At 42.5% G+C, this 15266-nt stretch overlaps 1 protein-coding gene across 3 annotated transcripts in view; it reads right to left on the reverse strand.

Annotated features, from left to right (window-relative positions):
• Window positions 1-2733: 2733 nt before the first annotated feature.
• Window positions 2734-15266, reverse strand: part of YAF2 (YY1 associated factor 2) — a 153986-nt gene continuing 141453 nt past the window's right edge. For 2 of the 3 annotated variants that reach the window (XM_058190141.1, XM_058190142.1), the window contains one exon: window positions 11065-11317. In XM_058190141.1, coding sequence (XP_058046124.1) covers window positions 11080-11317 — 238 coding nt within the window. In that variant the 3' untranslated portion in view covers window positions 11065-11079. Of the gene's footprint in view, window positions 3544-11064; window positions 11318-15266 lie in introns of those variants that run through there. The other variant, XM_058190143.1, reaches the window with a different exon arrangement.

The following is a 15266-nucleotide window of genomic DNA, read 5'->3' on the forward strand; positions in this document are numbered from 1 at the left end:
CACCTTGACAGGGTTGTCTTACGTCTTGATCCCACCTTCACTCCAAAAATCAACTCCCTTTTCCACCATTCACAAGAACTGGTTCTCCCAAACTTTCGTCTGAATCTATCTCACCATCTAGAAGCTCTATGGCACACCTTGGATGTTCGCCGAGCTATAAAAATTTATCTACAACGAACGTCAGCCTTCAGAAGGACAGAAGCGCTCTTTGTCTCCTTCCTTCCAGCATCATTGGGGCTTAAGGTTCAGGTCCTACCATGGGCAGGTGGATCAAGTCTATCATTGCAGCTGCTTATGATGCTCTACCACTACCTAGACCCTCCAATATTACCGCCCATTCAACTCGAAGTGCTGCAACATCGGCAGCCTGGGCTACCCAAGCTCTCCTACAAGAGGTATGCAGGGCTGCAACTTGGACTACTCCTACACCCTTCATTCGTCATTACAAGCTGGATGCCTACGCTTCATCAGACGCAGCATTTGGCAGGAGGGTGTTGCAACGGGTACTTGATGCATGATCGGACGGCGGAGGGCATCTACCCACCTGAACGGACAACGAGCTTTGGTATGTCCCATCATTCTGACTGCCGTTTCTCACCGGAGTGGAGAATGGGGCGTTGGACTTACCTGACACACCCTTTCTCACGACGGTGAAAACGGCAGTCAGCCCCTCCCTATATGGGCTGGCCACCAGCCGAGGAGGGGTGGGAGGGCAATCACTAATTGTTTATAATTTCAGAAAGACACGCCAGTCTGCGATAGTCCCTGTGCCAAAAACTGGAGCCCAACAGGAAGAGGCGGGGTTTAAACAGTTGCAGACTCGGTCCTTCAAGCTTGACGGACAGATCAACCCATCATTCTGACTGCCGTTTTCACCGTCGTGAGAAAGGGCATGTCAGGTAAGTCCAACGCCCCATTCCCTCATATTTTATTCCATTGAAAGCTGTGTTATATAGTAAAAGCCTTCAAAAACTTACTGATGAAGTTCACCAATTGCTGGGTAGTTTTGGGAGTGGGCAGATCAGCAGTTGACAAGCGTGCTGCTGAGTGGGAACAGTTTCAACAAACAAAAAGGAAATCTATTTAACAATAGGATGAAGTCTTCATCAAATATATGCCAAACAACCAAATTTAATTTTGTATTTATTGTTTAATTAATGAATCATGATACTTTAATAACATCCTGGATTTATTTTAGAATAAAATCAGATACTGTATATTAGCCTTATGCAGGTGAAACTCAAAAAATTAGAATATCGTGCAAAAGTTCATTTATTTCAGTAATGCAACTTAAAAGGTGAAACTAATATATGAGATAGACTCATTACATGCAAAGTGAGATAGTTCAAGCCTTGATTTGTCAATTTTGATGATTATGGCTGACAGCTCATGAAAACTCCAAATTCACAATCTCAGAAAATTAGAATATTGTGAAAAGGTTCAATATTCTACGCTCAAAGTGTCCCACCCTAATCAGCTAATTAAGCCATAATATCTGCAAAGGGTTCCTGAGCCTTTAAATGGTCTCTCAGTCTGGTTCAGTAGGAATCACAATCATGGGAAAGACTGCTGACCTGACAGTTGTGCAGAAAACCTTCATTGATACCCTCCATAAGGAGGGAAAGCCTCAAAAGGTAATTGCAAAAGAAGTTGGATGTTCCCAAAGTGTTGTTTCAAAGCACATTAATAGAAAGTCATGTGGAAGGGAAAAGTGTGGAAGAAAAAGGTGCACAAGCAGCAGAGATGACCACAGCCTGCAGAGGATTGTAAGGAAAAGGCCAGTCAAAAGTGTTGGGGACTTTCACAAGGAGTGGAGTTAGTGCATCAAAAGCCACCACACACAGACGGATCCTGGACATGGGCATCAAGCCGCTCCTGAACAACAAACAACGTCAGAAGCGTCTTACCTGGGCTAAAGAAAAAAAGAACTGGTCTGTTGCTCAGTGGTCCAAAGTCCTCTTTTCTGATGAGAGCAACTTTTGCATCTTATTTGGAAACCAAGGACCCAGAGTCTGGAGGAAGAATGGAGAGGCACCCACTGCAAGATGCTTGAAGTCCAGTGTGAAGTTTCCACAGTCTGTGTTGATTTGGGGAGCCATGTCATCTGCTGGTGTTGGTCCACTGTGCTTCATTAAGTCTAGGGTCAACACAGCCGTCTACCAGGAAATTTTGGAGCACTTCATGCTTCCTTCCGCTTTATGGGGATGCTGACTTCATTTTCCAGCAGGACTTGGCACCTGCCCACACTGCCAAAAGTACCAAAACCTGGTTCAATGCCCATGGGATTACTGTGCTTGATTGGCCAGCAAACTCGCCTGACCTGAACGCCATAGAGAATCTATGCGGCATTGCCAAGAGAAAGATGAGAAACATGAGACCGAACAATGCAGAAAAGCTGAAGGCCGCTTTTGAAACATTCTAGCCTTCCATAACACTTCAGCAGTGCCACAGGCTGATAGCATCCATGCCACGCCACATTGAGCCAGTAATTGATGCAAAAGGGGCCCAAACCAAGTACTGAGTACATATGCATGCTTATACTTTTCAGAGGTCCGATATTGTTCTATGTTCAATCCTTGTTTTATTGATTTCATGTAATATTCTAATTTTCTGAGATTGTGAATTTGGGGTTTTCATGAGCTGTAAGCCATAATCATCAAAATTATGACAAATAAGGCTTGAACTATCTCGCTTTGCATGTAATGAGTCTATCTCATATATTAGTTTCACGTTTTAAGTTGCATTACTGAAATAAATGAACTTTTGCACGATATTCTAATTTTTCGAGTTTCACCTGTAGGTAATAAAAATCAATATTCTCCATGATTTGGTAGACAAAGTGTGATTCTAAGTTAACAATCAGAATAAAATATTGAAAGATAGTATCTTCTACAGCAAGAGATTTTCTTTTTTTATTCTGACATTCTATTTTTGTCTCCCGATTCATTTAAGAATATTTTTTAAAAGTAATTCACCACTAAATTTATGAGCAACAGGAGAAAAAACCCTCTTCTCCCTTCCCTTGTTTGCCACAAATATCAGAATATTTTTGTAAATTCTTACAAACTATATTTTGATAGTCTCTGTATAACTGACTTTAACAAAGCAAGTTCTTTCTTCTGATCTATTTGGAAGAAATAGTTAATTATTTAAATGGAAATTTAGGTATTTCTTAAGAATAAGTTAACATATTCCTAGTAAATGTTATACTCAACTTTTTTGATACAGCAAAATGTTTCAGATATTATTAATGATCATTTATAATTTTCAGTACTTACCGTATCAGTTGATCATATAAAATATACTAATTTGTAATAAAATTATTTAGATCTTGAAATAATAATTCAAAATAATTCATTGTTTTTTGGTTCCTTTGAGTTAAGTGTTGACTTGGTAACTGCCTGGACTAGTCATTGCAGTATTCTTGGAAAGATTTTTGAAGGGATTTGCCATTGTTTCCTTCCTAAGGGTGGGATAGTTGTTAAGTGTTAGAACCAGCCGGAAGTCACTTTTTTCAGAACTGCTGTAACTGGATCATGAAATCTGAATACATGGGATACAGAATGAAATGTTTGTTAGATTAATATCCTACCTATCCTCCAAGAGCTCAAAAATCCAGGGATTTTCCACTGATGGAAATGCTTTCTTTCTGCAACTAGGAGGGAAACAATGCCTCCTCTCCTCTGCATTTTCAAATGATATTCTGAATGCATTTTGGAACATGTATATCTTAGGCTACATGGAGAGCAAAAGTCTTTTATATGGCACAGTATCAGATCGTAACTCATTCAATGGTGGAGGCACACAGAAAATAACCGTTGCTGCGGCAGCTTCAATTACATCGCTTCTTCCCGTTAGGTTGGTTAATCCCTTGTCACAGGAGTGAAATCTAAAAATTTTCCCTACCGGTTCTGTGGGCGTGGCTTAATTGGTGGGCGTGGCTTAGTAGTCAGATGACTGGGTGGGCGTAGCCAATAATAAATAATAAAAATAATAAACAAAGTATAAAAAAACAATAAGAGGTATCAAAAACCAACTTTCACACTTTACACACACACAACACAACTGACTCACACACAATGTAAAAGCAGCTGCACTTCACACTTCACACAGCCACAAAAAGCTCAAAAACCAACTTTCACACTTTACACACACACAACTGACACACACACAATACCACATACAGCTTTCTGAGATTTTGTGTGTTTGTGTAGTTAGAGTGAAGCACTACAGAAACACACCAAATCTCAGAAAGCTGCACAAATATTTTATTTTATTATTTTATTTTATTTTATTGTGGACTTCAATTCCCAGAGTTCCTCAGCCAGACAGCATTAATCACTCAGTGGTGAAAGAGATTAGCTAAATTTAGATTAGTTCTGTCTCGTGCTAAAAGCGAAACGGGCTTTCCGGCTGTGAGAAAAGCCATGAGGTCAATCAGTAATCAGGTAAGTGTCTTAGACTCTTTTAAAAGGAGTTTTTAAGGTTCTGCTGATGAGGAACTCAAGTGAGATCCCCAGAGTAGCCTTTAATTTTAATTTTAATTTTTAAGTTTAAAGGCTGCCAATGTCAGCTGAGGGGCAGGATCCTCAAAGGCTTTTTTTTACTTTTAAAGGCAGGTTTCGGCTGAAGCAAAACCGGCTTTTAAAAGTAAAAAAAAAAACCTCTGCTGATGGTGCGGCTCAGCAGAGACGGGGGGGCAGGGCCAGGGATTTTTGCTACCGGTCCTCCGAACCAGCAGCCGCCATCGCTATCGGATCGCGTGATCCCGTCCGATCCGGGAGCATTTCACCCCTGCCTTGTCATCTTTTAGAACAACAAAAACAGTACTATTCTACATAGTGTTTGCATAAGAAGGTTTTAATTGTTTTAGCGATATTTGAGCTATGTTAGAGAAATTTATTTTTCTTTACCTAAGTCAGATAGTGTATACATTTTTGTAATAAACAAATAGAGCAACCCAGTGTTTCTATATAGTAATAACTTATTGGAAGTAGCCAATGGAATTTTTTAGGATTGTATTTTGCTTATAATGAAAAGGCACGCCTAAGAAATGATATTTACCATCACTTTCAAGCTTAATTTGATATAGATATGTTGCTAAATTAATGTAATGTAATAAATAATATTATATATATAAATAAAATGTATTTATATCCATTTATAAAGATGGATATTACAAAAGAAAATACTCTAAATTATTGTAAAGGAATTACGTAGAATTTAGTTTTGAAATATATTTTGCATCAAAGAATCCAGTTCCTGCCATCCACAAGCTGAGCTAGCAACACTAGAGTTGATGCAGTCACTGTCAAGATGACTCAATCGTATGGACTGATTGGGTATCTAAAAGTAGCTTCCTAAATATTTGTGACAAAATGAATAACTAGATACGCCAATTATGTAGTTATATCACTTCTAGATTTCAGTCTCCCTCTAAGTGGATAGCCACATTTAGGTTGTTTATTTATTGGGAAATTACCAATAGAAATTTATTTTAAAAATTGAAAAAAATATTAAAGGTTACAGAGAAATTAATTGCATTGTTCCCCAATATGACTTAAAGAAATAAACTCTGTTTAGAAGGTAATAAAAGACCAAGCAGTACTTTGTAACATAAAAGTAGTCTGTGAGGGAGATGGGTGGTTCAAAAATGAGATAAATAAAATAGAATAAAATAAACATCCCAATTTCAACCTTTTCAGTTCTTATTCATTTAGGAAAACAGAGTTAATGTTAACTTATTAGACAGCAAAAGTAAGAAATAACATATTCAAGTTTTACATACCACATCAGACTTTCATTTTATGCAACTAACTGTATTTCACATTTAACATTTGTACAAAATAGACAGTACCATTGTGCCTGTAGAAGTACTGGAGTTAAAAACAGAAAAATACATTACTGCAAGAGACCAGCAAACACCACAATTAGCAGGGCTACAAAATTCAATTCTAGCTGAAAGGCTGTCACTATACATATTTAATATTTTTTGGTTAGAATTATTACCAAATATCCTATGTAATTTTTCATAGTCCACAAAATAAATATTTTAAGTGAAAAAAAGTTAATTTCTAAATATTATGTGAAATGCTGCCTTCAACAATACACAACTGGACTTTTTACAAAAACAAATAATATTAACAGCCAGATCCTATGTATATTTTCCCAGAGTTAAATTTCACTGAATTCAGTGGGATCTATCCAAGTAAGTGTGCATAAGATTAATCTAACACAGAAACCACAAATATATAAATTGACTAGACTTTCTCTTCTAGCTTATTATTTTAAGTTCCACCATTATGAGAACCTTCATTTTTAAATACTCTGAGTCTGAAGGATGTTTTCATGATGATGTTTGTGGGTACAAAAACACTAATACTGGTACCAGGTCCAAGCAACAGAAAAATACAATAAATTTGGGGAAATGAATTAGAATGCTTTTACTACTATTAACTTTGTGCAATGCAACTCTATGCATGTTTGTTTGGAACTAAATTTCAAACAGCTCAGTGCCTAAATTCCCTAGGGCAGGGTTGTCAAACACAAGGCCTGTGGATCGCTTCCGGGCTGCGATGTGATCAGATCTGGCCCCTGCGGCCATCCTGGAAACTATAAGGGGCTGGTCTGCGTCATTTCAACCCAGCTGATGCCATCCAGGTGTGCACATATGCGCAAAGGTCTGGCCCACCCCATCTGGGCAGGTGCCCATGCTCACAGGAGGCAGCAGGAGCATGCGCACCTGCCCAGATGGCATGGGCCAGTCCTGTGCGCACAGGAGGCGTCAGGACAGTATCGCCTCAGTCCAGCCCACCCCATCTCAGCATGGATGCTATCCGGTTGCAGATAAGCCCTGTGCTCACACCAGCGTCTCCGGAATTTTCAGGTGTGTGTGCACACACGGGGGGAGCTGTAAGGGAGTGCGGGCTCTACAACTGGCCCTCCAAGAAACCGGCGTGGCAGCACTGGCAGCAGGCAATCGGGTGGGGGGGGAGGCATGTGATGCGGACCATCAGATGCTCCTGCTACATCCCACGTGGCTAGAACAGGCAGGTGGCTGCCTGGCACATCTAGCAGGCTAGACTGTGTGCCTCTCCTCTACATCTCTGCCTCCAGATACTGCCGCCATCACAGGCTAAGACTAAGTGAGGAACAGGGTGGGGTGGCTGCTGCCAGACACCATTGGCCTGCCTATTCAGTCCTGTTTTTGCTTGTGGTTGGAGAGCAGGTCATCACTGGTCATCTCCTCAGCCCCCTCACGGATCTTGCCCTTGGCCTGCAAATGGAGTGTGTTCCCCTTGCACACCTGATGCACCTCAGCACCGCTGCCAGTAACTTGCACAGGTCCATTAGGCCGCTGCCTCGCAGGGCAGGGCAGGGCAGGGCAGGGCAGGGCAGGGCAGGGCAGGATTCAGCTCTCCCTTCCAAGAAGCCTCAGTGAAAGGGGAGCATCATGGGGGGGTGTCTACCTCTGACAGCTCCTAGGTGGCAACTCCGCCGCTGCTCAGCAGATCCGCCCAGCCCAAAGGAGGTGAAGCAGCCAGCTAGAAAGACTGAGTAGAAGTGATGGAGCATGCCCAAGCCTAGCAGGCAAAAGATGGCCACCGTGAGCGGGAAAAAACAGATCCTCATTGGCGCCTTGGTCACCCAGACCCAGCCAGGATCGTGTGCCTCCCCCCATTTCAGCTGGGCCTGAGTGCCCATGGTGCCAAAGGTGATCTGGGTTTCCCAGTTGCGATGGCCATCTTTTGCCTGCTGGGCTTGGGCATGCTCCACCACCTCTACTCAGCCTTTCTAGCTGGCCACTTCACATCATTCCAGCTGGGTGGGTCTGCCAAGTAGTGGCAGAGTTGCCACCCAGGAGCTGTCAGGGATAGAGACCCCAAATGATGTGCCCCCTTCACCGAGGCTTCTCGGCAGGGAGAACCGAGCCCCATGAGGCATCTTGTGAGGTAGCAGTTCCAGACTGCTTTCAGAGTGCTGCCCAGCCAACGCAGCTCCTTCACCCAGAGCCCTTAAGGGTGCAGACCTTTCTCTGAACTGAAGCAGCCCCACTGAAGGCTGCTTTCTGTCTTGCAACCCCTCTGCTGCATCTTCATTCTGAGTTGCAGGCAAATTCTCCGCTCAGCCGGCATTCCCAGAAGGTGCAGCATGGCTGCTTTTAGCGTCATTGCAGAAGGCCTGGGAGGGTGAAACCAAAGTGAAAGGAACTGCAGTTGGGAGTTTTGGGCCCCGCATCCCTCGCCTTCTGGTGCACCGGTAAGTGACGGGGCGACTCGGGGGTAGTGGGGTGAATCGGCAAGGCACAGCCCAAACTGGTGCCCAGGGCTCAAAGACTCACTTCCCACGGAAAGGCCTTCTTCCTCCAGCCTTGGGACAGATGCCACTTCCTACCCTATCACCTGCCGTGCTTTGGGGAAACCTGGCTGGGTGCCGCATGTTGGGTCTTTTAGCGGGAGGGGAAATGCCGCATCCTCCCCGTTTACTGCTGTGCCTACTGGCAAAGCACCACTCTTGTGCACCCGATGCACCTCGGCACCAGTATGGGTTGCTGTAGTCAGGTGCGTGAGGGGAATATGCTCAATGTGCAGGCCAAGGGCAAGACCCATGAAGGGGCTGAAAGGGTGACCAGCGGTGACCTGCTCTCCAACCACAAGCCAAAAGAGACACAGATGAAGTAAGCATGTCCAGCAGTCTGCATCTTGTTCCTCCCCCTGCCTCCAATTGCTGCTTGGAGGGCCAGCCTGGTGGTGGCATTAGGCTCTGGAGCTGCATGGGCCACCTGGGGTGCTGTCAGGCTGCGGCTATAGCTGGAAACCATGTCCCCCGCACACAAAGGGTGGCAAGCATGTGCTGGCTGACGGTTTCTGGCTGTAGCTGCCCCACCCACTGCCTCCCCTCCCCTCATCCTGTAGGATGAGCCTCCTGCCCACCGCCCCACCCACCAGAGATGCCTGGATTCCCTCCCCAATCCTGCCTGGTCCCCACAGGCACCACATGCGCAGCGACATCAAGCTGGCCATGCTCCCAGTCAGCCTTGACCACCCCTGCCACGCCCCTTCTTCCCCTCCAGAGGACAACCACAATACTGATCCAGCCCTCAATGAAACTGAGTTTGACACCCGTGCCCTAGGGGAACAGCCTCAAGCCCAGCTGCATTTGCAGTAAATTATGAAGGTACCAAAATAATATGGCTGATGATATCATCATACAAAAGTTACGTACTTTGTGACAAATAAGCAGCTTAAGATATTATTGTGATGACATCATTGCACGCATGCCATAAACCAACCTCCCCAATCATGTTTGCGCTGCTGGGTAAAAATACAAGGATTGCACTGATTGTTCTAATGGTGTAAACTATGAACTCAATGAGACATTTCTGAGTAGAAATGCATAGAATTTTGTGCTGTCAATTATGTATAAGTTCTGAATTGCTAAATCATTGCCTTATTAAATTAAAATAATTTCAGATTTGGTTTACATTCTGATCAGTAAATGTCCTTCATTTAAGTGGACAATCATATATAAAAACACCCTTAGAAGTTCTAAATCATCTTCTCCCTCCCTCTATATTTCTAATTCTACAGTACAGGTGAAAGAGTTAATAATTAATTTGTACATTAAAAGATTTAACTGATTATAAACAAAATTTCAAAACCTATACTCATAAAAATATTTTATTGGAAAGTTTACATAATACTGAATGGGACTGTAAATCCTTTTGTTCTGTATCTCTGTATTGCTAAATGCATAAATGTCCACTATATCAAAAACAAAGAACTGCATTATACCTATGATTTACTCTATATTATTTAATAAAAGTTATTTCAAAAAAATGCAAAAGGCTTATACAGGAACAAATGTAATACATACAGCATTTGCTTACTTATTTACTCTGGTGCAACATTTAATACCAGTAGCCTGAATCCTAAAGGCTGCACAGGTTCTTTTCACACCATACAGACACACATACACAGATACCATTGCTTTTAAAGTTCACCTCCTCCAACTGCAGTCCCCTGCACTACCCATTTCCAATCTTGGGAGATCTTTGGGAATGCTCTCTGGTGCGGTGCAAAGAAGTAGGGCTAAAACACACATACAAATGAAATAAAATAAACTACTAAACTCATATACAAACTTAAAAGCCTCTTTGGATCCCAGCCTCCTGTTGAACAGATATATCACTGTAACATTGAGCAAATCTCGGAGAAAGTAAGTAGAAAATATCAATTATGATGGCATCATGTTTGGGATTTTAAAGTTATCAGCAGTAGTTTTAAGATATAGAATTAAAAAAACAGAAAATGACTAATAATTTCAGAATAAATTTATGTTCTATGACAGAGAATACCAGTGTATAAGGACAAGGTAGTACTATATTTGAATTATAAAGCTAAACAATATTTGTAACAGATTTACTTTTTTGCTTGTAAACATTAACAATAAATGTTCTAAATGTGTGAGGAAAATATTGGAGAAGCTAACAACATTATTCAGTTACAATAATCCAATAAAACTGTTGGACATTGGCAAAAATTCATACAAATGTTATATTTAATAACATTTTCTTAATCAACCACACCAAGTACCAGCAGGTGTTTTAAAGATAATCATTATGAAAAGTATTTTGCAGCAATAGTTGATTAAGTTGATCATTGACTTGCATACATATATAACTATGATTCACAATTCTCAAATAATACATATTTAGGCAGCTTGAAGTATTTTTTAATTCATTCAGTACATGCCAATAGCATAGAACCCAAGAGTTCTGTTAAAATTCACTAAAGTAAGAGGAAAAGGACTTGCCAGTAACACTTCATCAAGAACATTCAAACCACATTTTCATGGCACCATTGTATATGAAGATTAAAAAGTTGATCTAAAATGTTTTGTAGATTGCAGTGCAATTTAATTGTACTGCAGCACTGCTTGTAAAAAACTGCATAAATCATATTTGAGTAAACATAATCATGCATGGTGATAAGTCATGAAAATGTGGTAACTGTTGGCAGAAGGTGTATATATGATTTTTTTGAGACGAAAGACTAAATAAACTGAAGTAAATAAACTTTAATGAGATTCTCCATTCAGTGATGAGGCTTCTCCTCTAGGTGAAGATGACCTGGACATTCCTCTCTCTGTATTGTCAGAACTAGAACCACTCTGACTGTGCTGGTCTGCAGAAGCTGCACTTGAAGCAGGTGACGACTTAGTTTTTTCCTTAAAGTCTGTAATAATGACTGTCAGATCACCAACAGTAACTTCCAAATGTTGAGCACTACTTCGATCCACATTTTTCAATCTGGGCCTAAAATAATATAAATAATCAAATGAAAGAGGAAACTCAGAAAAGATTCCAGTCTTTTAGTTTAAAGATTTTTCTGGAACCACAAAGATTGTTTGTATCTCCTGTATTATGATACAATTCATTAGCAAGAACTTCTAAAATTGATCAAACCTTTGAATTATGTCAAGCAAATGTCTTTGTTAGTCCTGATCCCTGAATATTTAAAATAGAAATGCCAAATACTAAATCCGAAGTTTTAGATATGTGCTATGCCCTAACCTATAATTCTAACCTCATAATCTGTTTATTTATATTCCATCTTTATTATTTATATAAATAACTCAAGAGGCAAACATATCAAATACTCCTCCTTCCTCCTATCTTCCCTACAACAATAACCTTGTAAGGTCAGTTGGCTGAGAGGGTGACGGGCCTAAAGTCACCCAGCCAGCTTTCATGCCTAAAGTAGGATTAGAACCAGGGATGGGATTCAAATAATTTAACAACTGGTTCTCTGCCTAATGACCAGCTGGGTGGGTGTGGCCATGGTGGGCGTGGCAAGAAGGTGTGACACGTAGCACTCGGCCTCCTGCATCCCCCTGGGAGCAAAAATGGGCCATGGGGAGTGCGCTGCCCGCCATGCCCCGTTTTGGGCCTAGTAGGTCCTGCAGCCCCCTGTGGGCAAAAATGGGCCACAGAGGGGCTGCACCGTACCCCCCTCCACATCTCATTTTGGGCCTAGTAGGCCTCCCTGCAGCATCCTGGGAGCAAAAACTGGGGCCGTGGGGACTTCTGGAAGAGGTGGTGAGGGGAAGGGCTGGGCCAACCAGCAATTTAACAACTGGTTCGGCCAACGTCGTGCGAACCAGTTGAATCCCACCACTGATTAGAACTCACAGTCTCCTAGTTTCTAACATGGTGCTTTAACCATCTTGCTCACCAATACTATGAAACACAATTTCACTAGGAAAGGAGAGGCCAGAGGAACATATGCAAAACTACTATGAGGAATATTTGAAGCATTTGACAGATAAAGTAGTTCAGATCTGTTCTGTTCTGAACTCTGGATGGGCAGTCCTTGTGAAGCTGACAGAAGTATGATCCAACTTGATTACTAGGTAGGAGTTTGAGCCTGTTGGTCATGAGCAAGTAGATAGGCACTAGACAGCAATCAGTGTATTATATCTATGTTCCTCCTGGGAGATGATGTGGTTGGGTCCAGGCAGAGGTAAATTATAGGTACTGTATTTTTTGCAGTGTAAAACTCACTCCCCACCCCCCAAAAAAGTGGATGGAAATGTTTGTGTGTTTTATAGAGCGAATATTGCAGTGGGGAGGAGAGGAATTGGTGCAGTGGTAGCATTCGCTGCCGCCTGTCACCGCTGCCACCTGTTGCTGCTGCCATTCGCTGCCACCGGGGAATGCTGGAACTGGCGCTGCTGAACAGCTGATTGGTGGTTGGATCGGCCTCCCAGAATACCACTGATCAGCTGTTCTAGGTGGCGGGAATTGCCGCCATTCACCACTGATTGGCAGTATTCCAGGTGGCCGATCCAACAGCCAATCATCTGTTTGGCAGCGAAGGCTCCAGTGTTCCCCAGTGGCAGCAGCAGCTCAGCTCAGTTGACTGGTGGTGGCCGCAATGGAGCGGAACCCTGACGAGCCACGTGCTGGGGCTGTGATAACATGCTGAAGCTGACCAAGCTGTTTGCTGCAAGGACACTAGCCAGATGAATGCTGGGAGGCAGAGGCAGATTTTTTTTTCTTGTTTTCCTTCTCTAAAGCTAATGTGCATTTTATGGTCCGGTGCATCTTTTAGTGTGAAAAATACAGTAATACTCAATTTACAACCTGTCATTTAACTGACAGTTCACAGTCACGACAACCTTGGAATAGGAGTTTACAGTCCATAATGCACTTCCAGCCATTATAAAGCAACATACTGGCCCTCCCCTGCCATATGACTGAAGTTTGGGCATTATGACCAGTTGCCAAGTGTCCTGTGATCCATGTGCAATCTTTTCTGCTCATTGTTTTCAAAAAGCAATGGAGAATCCAGCAGGAAAGTTTGCAAGTGATGGGGATATTAGATTTGAAGTTCATACCACCAGCCCACTGATGGATTTCTCCTCCCTTCCATGAAGGGAGGGGAAATCCTTCCATATGCTGGAGAAAAGGAGCTCAAATCTGGCAAAAACAGTACTGAATATCTGTTTTAGTCCCTCAGGAGGAGAAAACACTAGCAAATGCTGGCATTTCCACCCTTCCAAGGAATGCTGATGTTTGGTAGCACTTTCCACTCTGGAAAACACTAGTGAATGCCAGGTTTTACGCTCCTCCAGAGAAAACATTACTGTGAAATAATAGAAAATACTTGTGGCTTGGGTTTTAGATTTTGGCAGTGGTTTTGCTCTCCAAGCTTGTTTCAACTTAGTTTCGGAATGTTTTATTACCAGACTGGGTAACATCATCAGCAGGATTTTCTTGTCCTATTCTCCCTAGCTTACAAATGTCTTGTGAGACAGTGTGGTCAATTGGTCATTTGATTGATTGTTTGTTTGAAACTATATTCAAATTCTGAGCAGCTGATTGGTTCTCTTGTTGATTGCAAGTCTATCCTATAACCTGTTCTGACCTAGGCTTCCTTACAAAGTATAAAGCACAATCTTAGTCCCAGCAAAACCTCTTTTATTTCTACGGCTGTGAATTATTGTCATTCACAATCCGCAAGCCTTCAGTCTTTCAGGGGAATGTTTATAAACACCAACCTTATCTCCCTTGGAATGCTGCCAGAGAACTAGTTGGCACAGGGCAAAGCCAAATTTGGCACAGAGTCAAACAGAACTTTTCAAAGCTTGAACTGACAAGATGAACTAATTGCTTCCTGCAAAAGCTCATGTCCTGTTCGCTCCTCTTTTATGTCTTAGGGGAGGGGCCAATCATCTCCAATCCTTACTCCCAAGTTGACCCTGTTTTCTTAATTGTTCTTGTCTTCTGGCAGCTCTGCGCATGTGCACACTGGGAACAGGTGCCCGCTGTTCTTCTGCCTCACTGATGTCAAACTCTAGAGGCTCCAGAGATTCTGGAGGCAGCACATAACTATCAGATGGCCTTGGCCCCTCTCTGTCTCCGATGCAGAGCCCTCGTCCAAGATTTCCCCAGCCTCCAGGACTGGCCCAAGTTCCTCCCCAAGTTCCTCACTGTCTGACTCTGCTGCCAGCTCTGCTGGCGGGCCACAACATAACCTATTGGCTCGATGAAGTGTTATATTTATAATATAGGGAACACTGTTATGGTATCTGACTGGAATATATTTAAACAGTAGAAGTATGGAACAACAGGAATGGATTTCCTCAGCTAGTCGCTGGAAACAAACTTACATATGTTGAAAAATTCTCTATCCTCAACAACTAACTTCAACAGAAATAAAACTACCACAAGACTCCATTATACCCAAATTCTACTGACTTCCCAAAATACACAAAAATGAAATTCCTCTCCGCCCCATAATGGCATTACCTGGAGCACCAACCTACAAACTAGCAAAAACTTTAAGACAAAGGTTTCATCCTCGCATCAACAATTTGGCTTATTCTATAAACTCACCTGAGCAATTACTTCAATTAATTAAAAACATCAAAATAAATGAAGAAGAAATAATGGTCTCATTTGATGACTGCATTATTCACATCTATCAACATTGACCTAGCCAGGACTTGGGGGCGTGGCCAATGTCGCTGTGGGACGGCAGTTCCCTGGGGCTCCGGAGGAAACACCGATATCCCAGCCATTGGGGGGGTCCTTTATGGACCATAGCTGTCTTGGAGAGAGAGTGAAGAAGGGAGGCACAGATCGGCGCGAACAGGGAAGCGGCAAATTCCCTGGAGCATCAACATTAGCCTTCGACTCAATGGCAACGAGAAGACAGTCATTAGAGCTGTCACAAGCTCTGTTAGCCACACAAAGAGAT

The sequence above is a fragment of the Ahaetulla prasina genome, chromosome 7, assembly GCF_028640845.1.
Source record: "Ahaetulla prasina isolate Xishuangbanna chromosome 7, ASM2864084v1, whole genome shotgun sequence".
Lineage (NCBI taxonomy): Eukaryota > Metazoa > Chordata > Lepidosauria > Squamata > Colubridae > Ahaetulla > Ahaetulla prasina.